This window comes from Lepidothrix coronata, unplaced genomic scaffold (assembly GCF_001604755.1).
Source record: "Lepidothrix coronata isolate B3197 unplaced genomic scaffold, Lepidothrix_coronata-1.0 Scaffold46, whole genome shotgun sequence".
Classification (NCBI taxonomy): domain Eukaryota; kingdom Metazoa; phylum Chordata; class Aves; order Passeriformes; family Pipridae; genus Lepidothrix; species Lepidothrix coronata.
Genome location: NW_016690226.1, coordinates 4,858,841 through 4,876,500, shown reverse-complemented (window position 1 = coordinate 4,876,500; position 17,660 = coordinate 4,858,841). Strand labels below are relative to the sequence as shown.

The window sequence follows — 17,660 nt, the reverse complement described above, 5'->3', positions numbered from 1 at the left end:
AGGCAGGAGGTGTGAAGTCTGATGGAGCAAAACTAGCCAGGTGTGCTGGGAAGTCAGAGACTACTCAGAGGGCACTGGAAAGAGGAATGGTCCAGGAACCACCGACTGCAAAAGTGTGTCACTGAAAGTGACAGGGGCTAAAGCCAGCCCGAACAAAAACAATCCGATGTTAAGGATGCGTCAGAAACGCAACAGGCAGGAGAGAGGTAACTGGGGAAGCTTATAAGAAACTGTATCTATCTCGCTATTAATGACCTTGGCAAAAGGAAGGGGGAGAAGCTGTTGACAATATTTGTTTTGATGGAGGTGTTTCATCAGCACAGAGGTTCTGGAATATCACGCTGGAAGCAGCTTGGGGCTGGGAGCATTAAAGCGGCTTGCAACTCAATGGCAGATGCCATCAGGTCACAGTAACTGTGAGAAATTTTGCTTTAGCTTCCTCAGCTGAAAGCAAAGGAAGGGAAGGACCTGGGCGTGCCAAGCGGTCCTTGGGGAGCTGAGTCACGGAGTGCACAGCCCAATAGGCACCAGGGATGGATGTACTCGGTGCGCGGCGCGTGTGGGCGGGAGAATCCCGGCACAGGAGGACAGTAGATGGCGGCATTGGCTCGGGACGAGGAGAGTAGCCCTGTGCCAGGAGGGAGTGAAGGAGCAGCAGCTGCAGCCTCCGGCCCCTGCCGCGCCCTCACTCCCGAGCATAGGTGCCCCTTCAGAGCGCTGCGGGAGTGCGATTTCATACAACCACAGAATGGCTTGGGTTGGGAGGAACCTTAAAGATCATCTCGTTCCAACCACTCTGCAAAATTGAGAACCCTAGATATTTTGGGTTTGTTCGTAAAAGTGCTGAAGAAATACAAGCAGAGTAGTAAGTCATTGGGGTTTTTTTGCAGGATTGGTGCTGAAATTGTTCCCACAAATTTGCCAAGCAAGTATAAAACTCAATGTGCCTTAATATCCTACATAATTTGAGATCTGGTTCTAACTTTTTATTGGTTTTAAAAGGCTGTACAGAATGTACCAAGACCACAATAGATGTGTTTATAGTTGCTCCTTTGTCAGATTACGCTATTCACTAGCCCTTACTTAGCCTCTCACTGTAAATCCCTGAGAAGTCCTGGATGCAGAACATCTGGACCCAGTTATGATTTTTTTCTGATGGTGCTGATCTTTCTTACAAAAAAAAGATTAATTTGGGATTAAAGATTGTCTTCCCATTCCTTTTGGAGGAGTCATATGCAAAGGAATTTGCATGCATAACACTTTCTTTGCATTCCTTAAGCTCTCCTCTCTGCCAAAAGGGAATCCACTGGATTTCCTGTGTTTTTTCAAAGTTTTCAGCCTCTGTGTATTGGGTTTGCATGGCAAGGTTTAGGTCGCAGTGTAGCAACAGGATTGGCTTCTGTGAGAAGCTGCCAGAAGTATCCCCTGTGTCTGACAGAGCCAGTGCCAGCCAGCTCCAAGATGGACCTGCTACTGGCCAAGGACAAGCCCATCAGCAACAGTGATAGCACCTCTGGGATAACATGGTTAAGAGGGGTGGAAAAAAAATAAGCAACTGCAGCCAGAGAGAGGAGTCAGAATATGTGAGAGAATCAGCCCTGCGGACACCCAGGTCAGTGCAGAAGGAGAGGGAGGAGGTGCTCCAGGTGTCAGAGCAGAGATTCCCCTGCAGCCTGTGGGGAAGACCCTGGTGAGGCAGGCTGTCCCCACTGCAGCCCGTGGAGGTCCAGAGATCCGTGGTGGAGCAGAGATCCACCCGCAGCCTGTGGAGTACCCCACAACAGAGCAGGTGAATGCCTGAAAGAAAGCTTTGGCCCTGTGGGAAGCCCACACTGGAGCAGGCTCCTGACACTACCTGTGGACCCATGGAGAAAGGAGCCCATGCTAGAGCAGGTTTGCTGGTGGAACTTGTGAACCTGCAGGGGACCCACACAGAAACTGTTCCTGAGGGAGGACTGCACCCCATGGAAGGGACCCACACTGGAACAGTTCATGAAGAACTCATGAAGTTCATGAAGCCTGTGGGATGGACTGACATTGAAGAAGTTTGTGGAGAACTGTCTCCTGTGGGAGGGAACCCATGCTGGAGCAGAGGAAGAGTGTGAGGAGTCCTCCCCGTGAGGAGGAAGGAGTGGCAGAGACAATCTGCAATGAACTGACAACAAATCCCATTCCTTGTCCCCCTGTGCTGCTGTGAGAGGAGGTGGAGAAAACTGGGACTGAAGGTAAGCCTTGGAGGAACAGAGTGGTAGGAGGGACTTCATTTAAGGTTTGGGTTTACTTTGTCAATATCCTTCTTTGATTTGGTTGATAATAAATTCAGTTAATTTCCCCAAGTGAAGTCTGTTTTACCCATGACAGTAATCAGTGAATGATCTCTCCCTGCCCTTATCTTGACTCACAAGGCTTTTGTTACCTTGTCTCTTCCCTGTCCAGCTGAGGAGGCTTTTGCTCACTGTAACTGCACACTGCACCAGGTCAGGCAAGAGCCCACGCCATCACAACAGGCACAGCTGGGTACAAGCTCAGTGTTGTTCAGTGGGGAACTTCTCTCAGAGAAGCAGACAAAAACCAGGAGCCATGAAGGGGCAGATTGAAGTAATGCAGAGAAAGGCACTGTGTGTCCATGTGAACCAGCATCACCCCCCTACCGGGCTGCTGTCTCCTCCTCCAGAGCAAAGAGCATGAGGAGAGTTGGCCATGCTCAGAGATGGGCCTGTGCAAGCTGTCAGCGAGAAAGTCCCAAAAACTGGGATTTGTACCTGAAAGGCAATAAGTCAGGAGGGGATGGGGAAATAACAACAAAAAAAAATGTGATAAAAGGTGGTAAAATAATGACCATCTAAGATATGATAGATCTGGGAGTCCCTCTTCTTCTAGTCTTTGTGACAGAAGAAAAGAAACCAGATGATGAAACCAGAAAGTTTTGAATTCAAAACCAATAGAGGAACCATTTTCACACAACGAATAAGCAGACCCGAGGACTGATTGCCAGAGGAAGCCAGAGAGTACAAGGAAACAGAGAGGTTTAAAGAGAGACCAGGCACACGTCTGAGCAATGAGAACGTCTAGGCTGGTAAAAGGCAATGCTAAAAGTATTACACACAGGAGGAGAGAGCATCCCATTGTGTATTAGAAGAGAGAGCAAACTGCTGTGAGGCACTGAGAGAATATGATGTGGTCCTGATGAATATTAGACAGCCCTTTAGCCCCACTGGGACTCACCCACCTTTTCTCTATCTCCAAAACATCTGGCAGAGAGAGGAGACTGAGCTACAGATCACTCCAACCTTAAAAAAAATTGCAGTATTATCAATTGCCTAGGAAAATTCTGGTGCCAAGCTAGATTGTCGTGTGTTTTGTTGGTTCTGACTGAAATTACATGGGATGGTTGAAGCAGACAGGTCTACCTCGTGGCTCTGCTGCATTTCTCCAGGACTCAGTGGAGAAATGAGTGTCATTTTCAGTAAAATACATGGCTAACTGTTTAGCTAAAGAGCTGTGGAATCCAGACATGCTCTTCAGAGTGGGCCAGTTGTGACTTTTTGGATGCTGCTCCATTACCTGCACTCTGAGGATCCCAAAGTGCATTTGCTAGCTGTGAATGCAGCTTCCCTCTTGGAAAGGGAAGGTGAAAGCTACACACCATATACCTGGTGAAATAATGAAAATCTGGCATGCTACTGATCCCTCTTACTCAAGTCAAGAGAACCTTTCATCTTAAATATTGAGAGCTTAATTTTTGTTCCGCTATCCCCTTGAGCAGCCACAGCCTGGGGACCCATATGGGAGACACCACATGTGTGGCTCTCTTTATTAGTGAGGCTTTCTTCTGGGGTGGCATGTAATGGCTGTTCAAGAGCAGTACTACAGTCCTCCGTGGCTTTTCAGAGAGGAGGTGAAGAGCGTTCTCTGACTACGTGAAAGCTAAACACGTTAAGGGTCTTGAGAGATGGGACCTGGCAGACTCACACTTAATATTACTAAATACATCCTTAGCAGGAGGAGAGTGACAGAGAGCCCTAACATCAGTTGTAGATCTTTCAGGAAAACGTGAGAACGAAAGGAATAAATGAATGAGTGAACAGGGACAGCCAGATGGGAGAAAAAGAAAGGAAAAAAGACTCTGAAACACAGCAAAAGGGAGAGACTGAACCTGTGATTCTTTCTTCTCTAGTGGCATTTAATTTCCCCTTCCCCGCTGTGAAAATGTCAGAAATGAACAGGCAACTTCAGTAAAACAGAACTGAAAAAGAAAGAAAGGCAGCAAAGGCCTTAGAAATGGCTTCACACAGGCAGAGGTACACCCGGCACGGTCAAATAGGCACAGTCCCCCATAAGCACATACAGGGACCAGCGGGCTTTTTTGTCACATAGATTTATTTTCAGTTCTAAAATGAGTTTCTAATAAGTTAAAATGCTCAAAATATGCAACAGGGCAGTGATCAGGGCAGTGCAGGCAGAGGGAGAAGAAAGCGAGCAAGGGGGGCAGAAAACACCATCAGGCTGCAGGAAAGACAGATTCCAGCCATCTCCTGCATCCTGGTGTTCCACCAGAGAAAGGTTGTGAGAGGAGCCACGAAAAAAGGACAAAGAGTAGGCAGAGATTTGGCACTAAAGCAGGCAATAGCTACTGGCTCAAATACTCCCAATAGCTCCAAAGCATCTGTGCTGCTGGCCACCTTACTGCAGCAGTGAGGCTTGCCTTGCCCTGGTAGGCAGCTCCCAGCCCCTCTGCAGATACAGAGCTCCCAATGCCTTCTGCATTGTTCATGCCATCCCTAGACCCCCCTGACAGGTCTGCATGGCACCCATCTCTCTGCAGCACGGCACACAGATTTTCATCCTCCCATGCAGACTAGCCCTGGTGTCCCTGCTTCTATCAGCACTCAGTTTGCTGGATCTTCCCTTTCTGGTTTTCCTTCATCGACTTCCTCGGCCCAGGGACTCCAATCATCCCTTCCAGTGCTGAGAAGGCAGGAGTCTGTGCCTGAAAGGGAAAAAAGAGGCAACATCAGGTATGGGAGGGAGATTGAATGGCATGGTAGACTGGGCTTCTCCTTGCCATGGAAGACATGATCCTACTGCTTGCAACCATAAGGCTCCCATTCCCTCCTAGAGCCAGAGAAGAAGCCACTCTCTGAGACCTGCAATTTCTTCTGGGGAGTGCTGTCCCAACATGATCCTCAGTGATGTCATAAGCATAAGGAATAACAAAGACAGGACGTGCTTAAGGGAGAGCAAAGAGTGATCTGGGCAATGGTCAGGCCAATGTCAGGTTTGATGGTATGCCAGATTTTACACCACCTTTTCAGAGAGAAGTAGTAAAGGCATGAAGGGTTGTCCAAAATGAGATAAGAACAAATTAAAGACAGAACTACTTTCACAAGTGACTTTCTAGACAATGGAAAAGACGTAGATCTCAGGGCTTCTGACAACGTAGAAGTATAGGGCAACACACAATCAGTTCAGCAAGGATGAGATTAGTTGGAGAATAGCATGGTAGGTGTAATCCCAGCTAAGAAGGGACTTCGATTTTGCTGGCATGTTTCTGTCAGGCTGTAGGGAAATGATAAGCACAAGTCTTCAAAGATCAGTCATTATTGGCATAGAGAGTGTGAAAGTGCTAATGAGTTAGGTAGCTGATAAAGCTGAGGAGCCTCATTTGGAAGAAAGAGGATGAAAATATCGCACAAGACCCAGCTATTTTAGGAGAACAGAGCACTAAACTGAGTGACAGGATGAGTGAAATGCAACAGTACCAATGGCACGTTGATAGGCTCAGGGGATCGGAATAGGAATTCCTAATGTGTGGGCAACAGCCCATCGAGTGCGCATGATACACTGTGGTGAGCATCCGGTGTCCAGCTAATGCAGGGAGAGCAAATGTAATCTCAGAGGATGCCAGCAGAGAGAGGGAGAGAACCAGAGAAGAGCTGATATCTTTGCCTGAGGCATCTCATCTGCACTCTGATGGAGGATGAGCCCAGCGGGGAGTCTGTGCAGAGAAGGGCATGAATCACAGAGTCACTGGATGTTGGTGTTGGAAGGGAGCTCTGGACATGATTCAGTCCAAACACCCTGATAAAGCAGGGCCACCCAGAGCTGGTTGAGGACCACCTGTGGATGGAGGACCTGTGCTTCAACACAGGAGCCTTGCTTACCCAGCAAAGCACGGCCATGAGGGCATATGCAAATGTTTTAGGGTGGTTAATATCCTGGCTACATGAAACTTTAACTAACAGCTGGACACCCAGGTGTCCTATTTCCTGCTAGCTGAGGCCTTAGAGTTACACTGCCAAGGGATTTCTCTGAAGGTTTTTGGCCAGAAAGGGTGGTTCTGATCATCTTGTCCCGGACTTGCACGGTCCAGAGAGTCACACCGAAACTGTAGGTTTCTGCCTCAGATTATCCTTTACCATCAGTGATAATTAAGGATGGATGATAGAGAACCTGTCATGAGCTGCTCTAGTGGTACCCACAGTGGTTTTTAAAAATTCCAACCTTGATTTTGTTCCTATGCTGCTTGTCTTCAGTCTCCAGCCACTGGGACTTGCTAAGACTTTTTATCAATGCTAACACATCCCTTGTCTTCAGCTCAAGGCAATTCCAATGCTCCCAGCTCTTTCACTGGGGCAAGGTCTTCTGAACTTAGACCGCTCCAATCCCCCAGCCCCTTCTGCACTAGAAGGGTTTTTTCACTGTGGACCCTTTCCAAGAAGTTAAGTAGAAGGCAACTACATCACACCTACACTCGAAAGGTGTCTCTTGTCAACAAAAGGATACCTTGAAGGATGAATTTGCCATGTAATTAACTTGCAGACCAACAGTATGAAAACTGCAGAGCAACAGTCTGACTTGTTTGCATAGCTTTTTTTCTGGGGACATGCTTGGGAACCATTAGCTCTGGCCTGGTCTTTGGGATCATAAAGGTAAGGCAGAGTTTTCAGAGGATGAGATACTGGAACAAGCTGAGCAAACAGAGGTCAGTAAGTTGCCAGAAGCAGAGGCTAAGATGTGAAGGCTGAGCCAGAAACAACAGCCCTGCATTGACATCTGTTCCTGGGCACCAGTAGGCATTCATATAGAACAGGAGATTGTTACATTAAAGTGTCCAGACAAGGAATAAGAGAGACAACATGTACAAAAGCCTGAAAATTAACCCTTCTCTAGCACAGCGTGGCTTAATCTGTGGGAGAATAAACATGAAGCTTTTCAAGACTGGGCTGTGGTTGTTTCTTCGGAGGTTTCATCCCTCCTCTGAGGTGTCTGACCTGCCTCCAGACAAACACCATGGTTAGCCAGAGCTGCCAAATAAGGTCAAATAAGGGTTGATGTACAGGAAAAATAACAGAAATTGGGTGATGAACACTTACCCTTTTCTGTAGGGCCAGAGCCACAACACAGACAGCAAGCAGAAGGAAGAGGGTGAGTGTGAGCCCAAAAGTAACTTGCCCACTGAACATAGCAGGAGGGCTGGAGACCTGGGCACCTGTGAGGAGGAACCACAGTTAGGAAGGAAGGGAATGTCAATTTTGCACTGGGGCAAGGCTGGGAATGGGCAAAATGGGAAAGAGTGCAGGGAACTGGAAGGAGCAACATAAGGGACTGGTGAGAGCTAAGACAGGATGACAAGAAGATGGGATCCATATGGTCCAAGGGAAGAAGGAGAGGGTGAAAGTGAGACAGGAAAGGCACCAGGGAACTAAATAGGGCAAGAAGAGATTGGTTACAAATACATGGGGGACAGTACTTGTGATCTGCAGCTTGTACTCCACTCCTCCCAGTTGGCCTTCTGGGCCATATACACTGCATTCCCATGTGCCCGTATCCTTTTGTGACACTTTGGGTATTTTCAAGATAGGTCCCATCTGGGCGCTGCTGCCCTCCAGGTTTTGGAGGGTGGCCACAGCCAGCTTGCTCTTAGTGGGGACTGAGCCAAGGTGCTTCCACTGGAAACGTTCATGTCCCCGGGAGTGTGTGAGGCTGCAGATGAGCAGCAAACGACTCCCCTCAGAAACTGGTCCTTGGATGCTTGGAGTCACTGCAGCAAAGAAAAAAATACCCTCAGGAAAGACTACAGACAGGTCCACATCTCTTCTTCATCCATCCTTCTTCTATTACATCCCTTCTTTATTATTTCCTCTAATTTATTTTCTTTGTCTTTCCTAGTTTTAAGAGGAATAATCAGGTCACCAAGGAAAAACGACTTCAGCAGACTCCAGTGCAGTGCAATGCCCTCAATAGAGATCTTGTTTCTCACCCCGAGGTGGGAACTCATGATCAAGGAGCTACCCACGCTCACTGCACTGACATGTGGGGAGGTTTATCTGTAAGCACTGGGGGACTCCAGAGGGGTAATGCACCTCCTTGTCTCTCCTCTCACCTGTAACCACTGCCAAGGTCACCTCCCTGCTGATTGTTTTGTGGCCCACAGAGACAGCACAGCGGTACTGCCCTGCATCACGCGGCCCCACCACAGGGAGATGCAGGGGGAAGCTTCTGTTACTCAGATTTGGGAAGATGTCCCAGTCTTGCAAGTGTCCTCCTGCAAGATGGCTCCAGTGGGCTGTCACCATGTTCATCTGAAAGGAACTGGGAAGGTAGCTCAGGCTGCATGGTAGATGGGCTGCAGAGCCAGCTGCAGCATAGACCACAGGGTTGGTTGGGCCATCAAAACCTAAGCCAGAGAAAGAGCGCAATGTGAGGTGGTGGCTGGAAAGATGGGAGATGACTGACCTGGGAAGTGAGGACAGGGTGGGAGCTGGGAAGCTGGAGCTACCGGGGTTAGTCAGTCACATCAAAGGGATTAACTTGGGGATGCTGGAATATCGGCACAGAGGTTGAGGTCACCTAGAATTTGCAGGTTGTACGTGGCAGAAATTATCTCGTTATCAGAGTATCGAAGCTGGCAGCGCCAGGAGCCTGCATCACTCATGGCTGGCCGCAGGATGGAGAGAGCCCCAGACAAAGAGCAGAAGGTCCTGGAGGTGGGGCCCAGGTGCCCGTTATGGAACCAACATATCTCCACAAGGCTGGCCTGGTAGCTGGAGTTGCAGCTCATCAAGAGCGGCTCATTTTCTTCCACAGGATTGGGTGGACTGAGGGTTACTGCAAAAAACCAAAGTGTTGGGGTGTGGGGGTGAGCTAAGATCACAGGGCAACTACCAACACAACCCTTTGTGTCCCCCTGTCCTAGCCTTGTCCCACAGGCAGGCGCCCCTCCAGAACTGAGAGCAGACAGCAGGAAGCTGTGCGCTTTCAGGAGGATGCTGCCTGTACTCTAACATGCCCAACCAAACACAGCATCCCCACCCCATCCCATCTTTACAACCTCCCCGGTCCTAAAATCAACATTCTCCAGGTTTTCTATCTTCTCCTACCTGTAATTACCCCCAGTTCCACATGGCAGCTATGGACCTCCGAGTTGTATTCCACCCGTGCCTCGTACAGCCCAGCGTCCTCGCTCCTGACGGGGTCAATCCGCAGGGAGAAATTGCCATTGTGTAAGGCAGAGTCCTGGAGTGACACCCGGGGCTTCATGAGCAGTGCCGTCTTCTGGAGGCCCGAGTACCCCACCTCCAGTACCCCATGTGACTCCTGGTGGACACTGGAAGTGGGATAAGTGAGCGGCTCATCCCAGAGGCAAATGTTAGATCAAGGGAGGGGGCAGGAAGGAGGGAAGATGGGGAAAGAGAAAAGGGGCTCAAAGTGTCTCCCACCCTATCCAGTCCCCCCAGAAGGACTGGAATTTCTTTTGACCCTGACGTACCTTCCCCCATGCCTCTTCCACTGCACAGATATCTTGTCGGGCAGCTGCTTCAAGCTCTTTCTCGTTTTTCTGGGGCTCAAGTGGCAGGGCAGCACAGCTGAACTCCCCTCTCTGACCCACATTTTCTGGTCCCTGCTTTCCCCCTCCGCTAATCCTGCTAGGATGTGACCAGCTGTAACAAGATAAAGAGTTGAGCAAAGAGTGGGGATGCTGCATTTGCCAGGGCAAGTTAGAGAGCAGGGCAATATCTGGCCATCTTTGGTGGATTGGAAGGGCACAAACTCTCCCTTCCAGTCTTGTCAGGGACCAAGTAACACCCAGGCATAGCTTACTGAGCTACACTGCCCTCCCCAGTAGGTTCAGCCCCTCTTACCACTGAAAGCCAGCAGGACAAAGGTGAGGAACAGCACCAGGGACATCAGCCTCATGGTGGCATCCAGGAAAGGCGAGGGGCTGCCTCCTACTTGGGTCCGTGCTTGACAAGGTCCAAAGCTTGAAGAGATCAGTAAAAATGAGGCATGGGCAAAGAAGGTGCTAGAGGTTGGTGGGTAAGCAAAAAGGGGTCAGTGGGATGTGCTTGCTCTCATGCCGTCTCTCTCTCTCTCTGATCGAAGCATTTCCCTAAATGCCCTTATATTGCAGGTGGGCAGCAAATTTCCTCATATCACTAAGAAGATGCGTCACCACCAAGAAACCAGTATAAGCCTGAGGCACGTGAGAGCAGAGGAGGGAGGGACCAGAGACACAGCTGTAAGCATCTTTTAGTGGAAATTCTTTGAGTCGCTGTTGTTTTTCTTACAAATTTCGCTTCTACATAGCCAGTGGAAAAAGTGTAGAAGACACTTCCCAGCAAGTGCCCTTCATGTTTTTCTTTCATCTCTTACCTTTTTTGGTTTGATCTTTCCGTCTCTTACAGCTTCCCTCTAATTGTTTCAGGGCTTTTGAGAACATGTTGGTCTTTATTTCTGCTGTTCTTTCTTCTTGTTTTTTTTTTTTTTTTTTCTTCATTTTCTTTTTCTTTCCTTCTTTAATCCTCCAAATGAGCTAATTCCTTGGCTTTTTCTCATTGGTCAGTTCACAGGCAGCATGAGGAAATGGTCTGTGGTGAGCTCCAAGTAGGGCACATGTGACTCATCAATCTAGAGTCCAGGGCCAATATGGGACAAAGCCCGGGTGGTCCAAGGAGATAGAGAGGAGCATCCAGAAGAAGGAATCAGAACTGAAAAGAGGGGCTGAATACTGTGGCACAATGAGGAGTGTGAGGAAGGGACCCTCCTCCTCCATCAGTTCTGGGAAAACCCACTCAAGCTCATGCACAGAGGGGGCTCAACCTAGCTCCCATTAAGCTGCTGACCTTTACATAGGGCTATACATTTCCATCCATGTGCCTCATCCTGGGACCCATTTTGTCTCAGAGAACCCCCACTGTTGTGGTTCACACTTTCCAGCAGCCCACTGCTCTGACTCTTTCGGACTTAATCAGCCCTTCATGACATGTGTCAGACACTAAGCCCCTCGGTGGCTCATCCCCCAAGTGTTGGGGCTTTTCCTCAGGCTGGGGGAAGGGAGGTGACTCATAGTGGCCACTTTTCAACTGTGGAAGGATCCTTGCTTGCTCTCTGGTTTTCCTCAGCTGGGTGGTGAAGGTGGAGGATAAAAGCAGGCCAGTGCTATGCCTCGCTTCAGCAGACCCCTGTTGCAGCAACAGGTCTCATCTCTTTCATCACACATGGCTCTCCAGCCTCCTGAGGAGTGGGACTGGTGTACAGGTGGAACCTCATGTGCCTCCATGTCCCCAAGGGACTGCTTTGTAGTGGTCCCACATGCCCTCTTGTGTAACACAGTCCATGGGATCGCATGAGAGAGAAAGAGAGGAGCAAAGATAGGGGAGAACTTGCAACAGTTGTCAGGAGGTGTTTTTTTCCTACTGTTCAAGAAAAACAGTTTGTGGTGACCAGTTCAAGCAGAAAGCATCAACCGCTTCTTTCCCTTGAATCAGCAGTGCAAGAATGGTGTGAGTGTGTGGGTGAAGGTGAGAGAGAGAGAGAAGGGAGTTGGAACCGTGGTGGGGAGACACATACATTGCTGCAGTCCAGCATCATCTGCTCCCCCTCTCCTGGCTTCACTTGAGGGACACACTGAGTTCATTACTCTCTCCCTCCATCTCAACTCTCTCTGCTCTTGTAGCCTTGGCACCCTGGCACTATTCCACTCTAGCCCTCAAAACCACTTTTAAAGGAATTCATGCTCTAGGAAATGCTTATCCCTTGTAAGACTCAGCAAAGCAGAGGACGTAGTCCCATTCTGCTACAGCTTCCCAAGAGGTGGTCACAAGAGACTGATGGAGAGCCCAGGAAAATGACAGGAGCTGCCTGGGTGTTTGAGGGTGTTTGAGGCCGAGGGGTTATTATGCTGAGTGAGCATGTTGTAAAAGGAAGGTTTTAGAGGCACTGTTTTACTCAGCACCAGGCTATCTTTAGCAAAGACACTGTGACGTTTCTCTCTAACGGCCCATTTTAAATGCTGACTCCCTCGAATAGCATTTTCGTCATCTCCCAGAATGGGACCCCGAGGCAGAGATAACAGTGACCAGAGAGAGATCAGCACAGGGACATCTTCTCAGAACTGCCCGTGTGGGTCCCCTGGGCAGAGAGGCTGACAGGGATGTGTGGGACCCTGGCAGAGCCATGGGGAATGAGGGGCAGGCTGCAACAAGAGTAGCCAAGGGCAGGGACGTAGAAGCCCAGCTCACTAAATGCTCCTTTGTCCATGTTAGGCATTAGTAGCTTCAGCCAGGTTCCGGACTTCACCGCAGCAGTCGTCTTGTGCACAGCCTTAATACATTGCTCTTCTTGTCTCTCTTGGCATGTCTTATGGATGCAAACTGCACTCACCAAGAAAAATAGGAATAGAAAACACTGTTCTGCAGTATCATTGAGTTAGTCTTGCTGAAGGAATTTTCCACTGCATTTCCAGATTTCTGTAATACCGTGTTTTTCTCTGAATGATTCCACTTTCATGTTTTGGTCCTTGCACCATCAAATCTGAAAGTAGTCACAATCTTCCACTTTATGCTGACGTTCTCAGGTGCTCTAGAATTTATTTTCAGACTTCAGCTGATCTAGGAAACCATGCTTGAAGACTGAGTTATCAGCTTGCCTGGGCGTTCCTGAGATAGAGTGCTTGCCAGAAGGACCTCGTGTAAAACATCCTGATTGCTGTTTGTCCAGTGCTAAAGCAAACATAGCAGGCAAAACCAAGTTCCTTATTAATGGGAGATAACTAATAACTTCATGGCAAGGAACTGTAAACAAAAAGCAGCCACACCTGGGGAAACAGAAGGGAAGGTTTGGCAAGGATGTGGTGTGAGCAAGAGCTGCTGGGCAGGTTGGTACCCAACAGGTGCCTGCACAGGCAACAGGGACTGGGATTAACTGCAAGACTTCTGGCACTGACTGGGAAGCTTAGGGGACTAAAAGAAATCTAAGCTCAGCTGCAGAGAGGAAGTAGTGGAGCTGCCGTTCTCTGGGCACTTGGGACAGATGCAGTGGTTCCCAAGTCAACACCTTCTTGCTGCAGAGAGGTCGAGCTGCAGAACTCTGAGGCAGAAAGAGCTGGTGTCCACAGCTTGGCAGGCTTTCTGTGAGATGCACAATGGGGTAATGCATCAAAATAGGCACCCCTGAAGTAGAGGAATGCAAGCCACTTTTCCCACACAAAGGGCCATGATAGTTTCTACCAAGGTGCCAACCAGAGGTGCATTCTGTATAGGAAATTAAGTCCAGGGTGGGTACCAAACATGTTTCATGATGCCTGGAAGCGGCATGTTATCTCCCCAGGGGCTGGGTACACCACACGTCAACTCATCAGAGGGTGGTCTTGGAGAAGGGACCCATTCATCTGAGATGACAGATCCCAAAAAGCAGTGAGGAGAAGAGCACCAGAAAAGAGAAAGTTTCTATCTCCCAGTAGATCTGGGAAAAACCAAAATGTGCCACTGCAGAAGTGCTAGGAGGAGGCAGAGTGATTGGCTACCTGACTGGGAGGCTTTTTTGAAAGGGTCCTTTTTAGGGAGGCAGTGCCTGAGTCACCACAAATCTCGGATATGGCACTGAGGAGAGTCTAGCAGTGCCCTGCTTCCCAGAATCCCATGAGAGCACCTTTAAGAAAACATAGCTTTATGGGGTCTTTGGACAAATCTGCAGCCTCTTTCTTTACAGTGCTAGAAGGTGAGTACCCTTTGTGTGACAATACTCAGCTGCATATCCCAGAGAAACCTGAATTAGAAAGTGAGAAATAACATTGGGGGGATCTGACTAAAGTTGTGGGCTGCATTTCTGCTAAAAAAAACCCAAAACATAACAAAACCCCCAATGATTTAATTACTGAAGAAAATCTGCAGCATTCATGGGCATATTTGGCATCTGGCATCTTGTAACTGGCCAGCATTCGCTGTGGAGGACTGTATAACTATTCTCTTTCAAAAGACCTCCAGATTCTTCCTCAAGGAGAGATGGGACACTTACAGAATCCTTATTGGTCATCACAGTTACCTGTGGAGATGGTTATGGCTATCAGTACCTTGGCCAATACCTAGTTAAGTGATATTTCTGATGCCACAACCTCCATGTTTTGCAACACAGAGGGTGGGGTGGATTAAATACAAAAATCCATGCAGCAAACTAGGTTATATTTCGACTCCCTTCTCATTGCAGTGTTCATGCTTCTAATCCAATCAAAAAATATGCAATAGCCTTCCAAATATCCCAGGGCTGCACTGGGTTTTCCCAAGAGCAAAGTGGGATGGGAGGCACGTGCCAGCTTTGCTCTCAGTTACAGTGACCTTGACACTGAGGTAAAGGAGTCAGGCACTGACCCAACGTGTTGTTGAGAGGCTGGGGCAGCAGCTGAGTGGTCCTGAAAGATTGCCTTAACTCAGGTATGAGCTGAGGAGTACTTTGATGGGAGCTGAACCTTGGTCTGAGAGTGGGACTCCCAAAATGTGTTTCTCTCAGGGTACCTGGAGAGAAAGAGTCTGACCATCTGCAGGGTCCTTGGGACCCAGTGGACTGGAAGTTCCAGTGCCCACAGCAGAGCTGGATGACATACAAGTGCTGGACACCAGGGATAGCCCAGAAAGCAGATGAGCATTAGCAGAAATATCAAGCAAACAAAATCTCTGAAAGTGCCATAAAAGAGAGAAAGGCCAATCCACATATTCCAGGCTCATATCCTTATTGCTGCTGTTGCTCTCAACTGACAGTACAGTATCCCTTCAGAGAAAAACTGCCACAGAAGGATGTGCCTTCTGCTCATGGGGCTCAAATCCTCTCTGTGTTCTACTCTGGGCAGTAACCTGGGTTTCTCCAACAGAGAAGAGGCACCTTGTCATGTTTCAGATGCTGGAGGATGAGCATTGCTCAGAGCACAGAGGGGTCTGGCTCTAGGCGTATTTGCCTGTGCCCCAGGAACTGTGAAAAAGTGGGTCTGATCCACATGCTGTGTTTTCATGGTGCATCATGGCAGGAGAACAGGAGCCCATATCTCATGGTACATTGGAACCCTGGAGGCTGCAGGCTAAATAGAGAATATGTTGTTTCTTTCTTAGTGGGAAAGCTAGATACGAAAAAGTAGAGGGTGACTAAAGGAGCAGTGATGCTACGAAAAATCATTTGCAGAAGAATATAATCACTGGGAAAGTTGCTGTGGATGATGGCATAGCAAGGAGGGGCACAGCAGTGCTCCAGAATAGTCCTGAAGAGAATGAAGTCTCTGATTTGGTGATCCCCAACCACTTTACTTTGAACAAAAAATTGCTAGGGAGGGAGATGGTGCATTTTTAAACTGAAAGGGCTCATTGTAAATCAAAATGGATTTATTCCTTTATAGTTTAGTTTTCAGCTGGATCAATTCTCTGCTGCTCATCAGTGTTGACAAAAGAGAGGCAGCAGGAGAGATGAAAGGGAAGATGGGATTGCCCCTCTCTGCAACACTATGCATTTGTGCTGGATTAACACGATTGTGTGCCAGACTGCAATTCAGAATGTAGTGGCAACTGAGCTGTTTTTTCAATTTCCTCTCCACTTGGCACCTCATGGCAGGTAGCAGCCTGCATCCTTTTGTAAGATATCTTCTACTGCCTCACTAAGAAAAACACCACGAAATCAAATAAACCCACTTGTTTGTTAGTCACAGTATCACAGGAAGATTCAGGTGGGAAAGGACCTCTGGGGTCTCTATTTCACCCCTCTGCTCCCAGCAGAGTGACTCTCAAACTAGACAGGGTTGCTCAGGGCCAGGTTCAGGAAAATCCTGAACACTTCCAATAATGGATAATCACTGCTTGCTGTGTTCTTGCCTTTAGTACTGCAAAGAGACCCCTCTGGCTCTGGAGCTACCCCCATTCTCACTGTGCTGGCACACACAGCATGCTTTCTTGGTGTAAGATCTAAATCTTCCTTACCCTCAAAGGAGGCTGGGACCAAAGAGATGGAACTATAAATGGACTTCAAAATTCCCAAGAAGGGGTGGGACCTCCTGTGTCACAAGGAGGGCTGGGAGAGGTCTGGTTTCCCAAGACGGAGAGACAACTAAATATTAGGAGGTTCTGCCGGGAGCTGGTCACTGTGGTGCAATTGAGGTCACATGCAGAAAACATGGGTTTAAGCTTGATTTTTTTTGTTTGTTTGGTGCCATTGATAATTTTCTCTGGTGCTAAGAAGTTTCTGTTTGCAGGTGTCAGGTCCCATTCTACAGAAGGTGAACATTTCATGCTGCACAGAGCTCTCTCCACTCTTACAGGCTTCTCTGCCAGGTTTTTCTCAGAAAGCCACAAAAGACCAAAGGACTCTCTTTAGCTGCACAGCATGTGTGAGAGTAGAAGATAAAGCAGCTAATGCTTTTGTGTCCTGCGTAAATACTTCAGACGCTTTGCTGATGAGATGAAAGTGTCCTAGAAATTCAGACTATGTGAGCTTCCAGTGCTAGGCTGTCACATGATCTGCTCAACATCTAAATGCTTTCTGATGTTCATGGATGTCTTACAATGACAAAATATGGTTAGGAGGGCTACACAGCTCTGCAGGTGTGACTGTCTCTCCTGGCACGGTGCATATATTTGGCCGAGTTAATGGGAAGTAACTACCTCCTAAAACCCCTGGTAAAATCACGCTTAGAATTAAAACATAAGGTTCTACATGGAGGAACAAAGTATGTGGAATCACACTTCCGCAACATAATACAGTATCCTGGGAAGACAAGGCTCCAGGGAGGGAGATAGATGATGCATGCTGTATTAAATGGGATCTCACGGAGTGAACAGATTGCGTTACCTCTGTTTACAGCACAAGTTACTGGAATGTGTCCATATATTGAAAATGGATGTGGGAAAAGGATTTAGCAGAGTGGTACAAAAATAAAACCAAACCAACTCTGACTTGGGAGCCTGAAGATCTTGCTTTGAAATGAATAAACTTGAGATGCTTGATCTCTTTTACCTAATCTGAAGGAAACAGTGGTGAGCTCAGGCAGCAATTTTACTGCAAACAAGAGGAAATTCATTTTGCATGTCCCAAAGACAGTGTAATTATTGTTAGAGGATGTTAGGATGTTATGGAGAGCAGGAATATAAATGAGTTCAAATACAGATTAGGTAATTTGTGGAGGATCAGTTCCTCACTGGCTTTTGAATGTGATGAACTGGTATGACTGCCAGCTCAGGCTGTCCTTGACTCTTGCTTGCAGGAAGCTTCTACATGATGCCTTGATTCTCAATGCCTTTCCTTAGGGATCTTGTATTGGCCATAGCAGAGCACCATAGAGAGACCATTGGTACGACCATTTTTATGCTCTTACAATCCATCTTTGATGTTTTCTTCCCATGAGAAGA

At 48.1% G+C, this 17,660-nt stretch overlaps 1 protein-coding gene across 3 annotated transcripts in view; it reads right to left on the bottom strand.

Annotated features, from left to right (window-relative positions):
* Window positions 1-4,374: 4,374 nt before the first annotated feature.
* LAG3 (lymphocyte activating 3) overlaps window positions 4,375-17,660 on the bottom strand; it is a 19,016-nt gene continuing 5,730 nt past the window's right edge. The window contains exons 1-9 of one of the 3 annotated variants that reach the window (XM_017814885.1): window positions 10,657-17,654; window positions 10,146-10,264; window positions 9,773-9,944; window positions 9,384-9,610; window positions 8,854-9,111; window positions 8,387-8,680; window positions 7,754-8,044; window positions 7,377-7,492; window positions 4,375-4,990 (exon numbers count right to left, since the gene is read on the bottom strand). In XM_017814885.1, the coding sequence (XP_017670374.1) occupies window positions 4,883-4,990; window positions 7,377-7,492; window positions 7,754-8,044; window positions 8,387-8,680; window positions 8,854-9,111; window positions 9,384-9,610; window positions 9,773-9,944; window positions 10,146-10,200 (1,521 nt within the window). In that variant the 5' untranslated portion in view covers window positions 10,201-10,264; window positions 10,657-17,654 and the 3' untranslated portion in view covers window positions 4,375-4,882. Of the gene's footprint in view, window positions 4,991-7,376; window positions 7,493-7,753; window positions 8,045-8,386; window positions 8,681-8,853; window positions 9,112-9,383; window positions 9,611-9,772; window positions 17,655-17,660 lie in introns of those variants that run through there. The other 2 variants (XM_017814884.1, XM_017814886.1) reach the window with 2 other exon arrangements.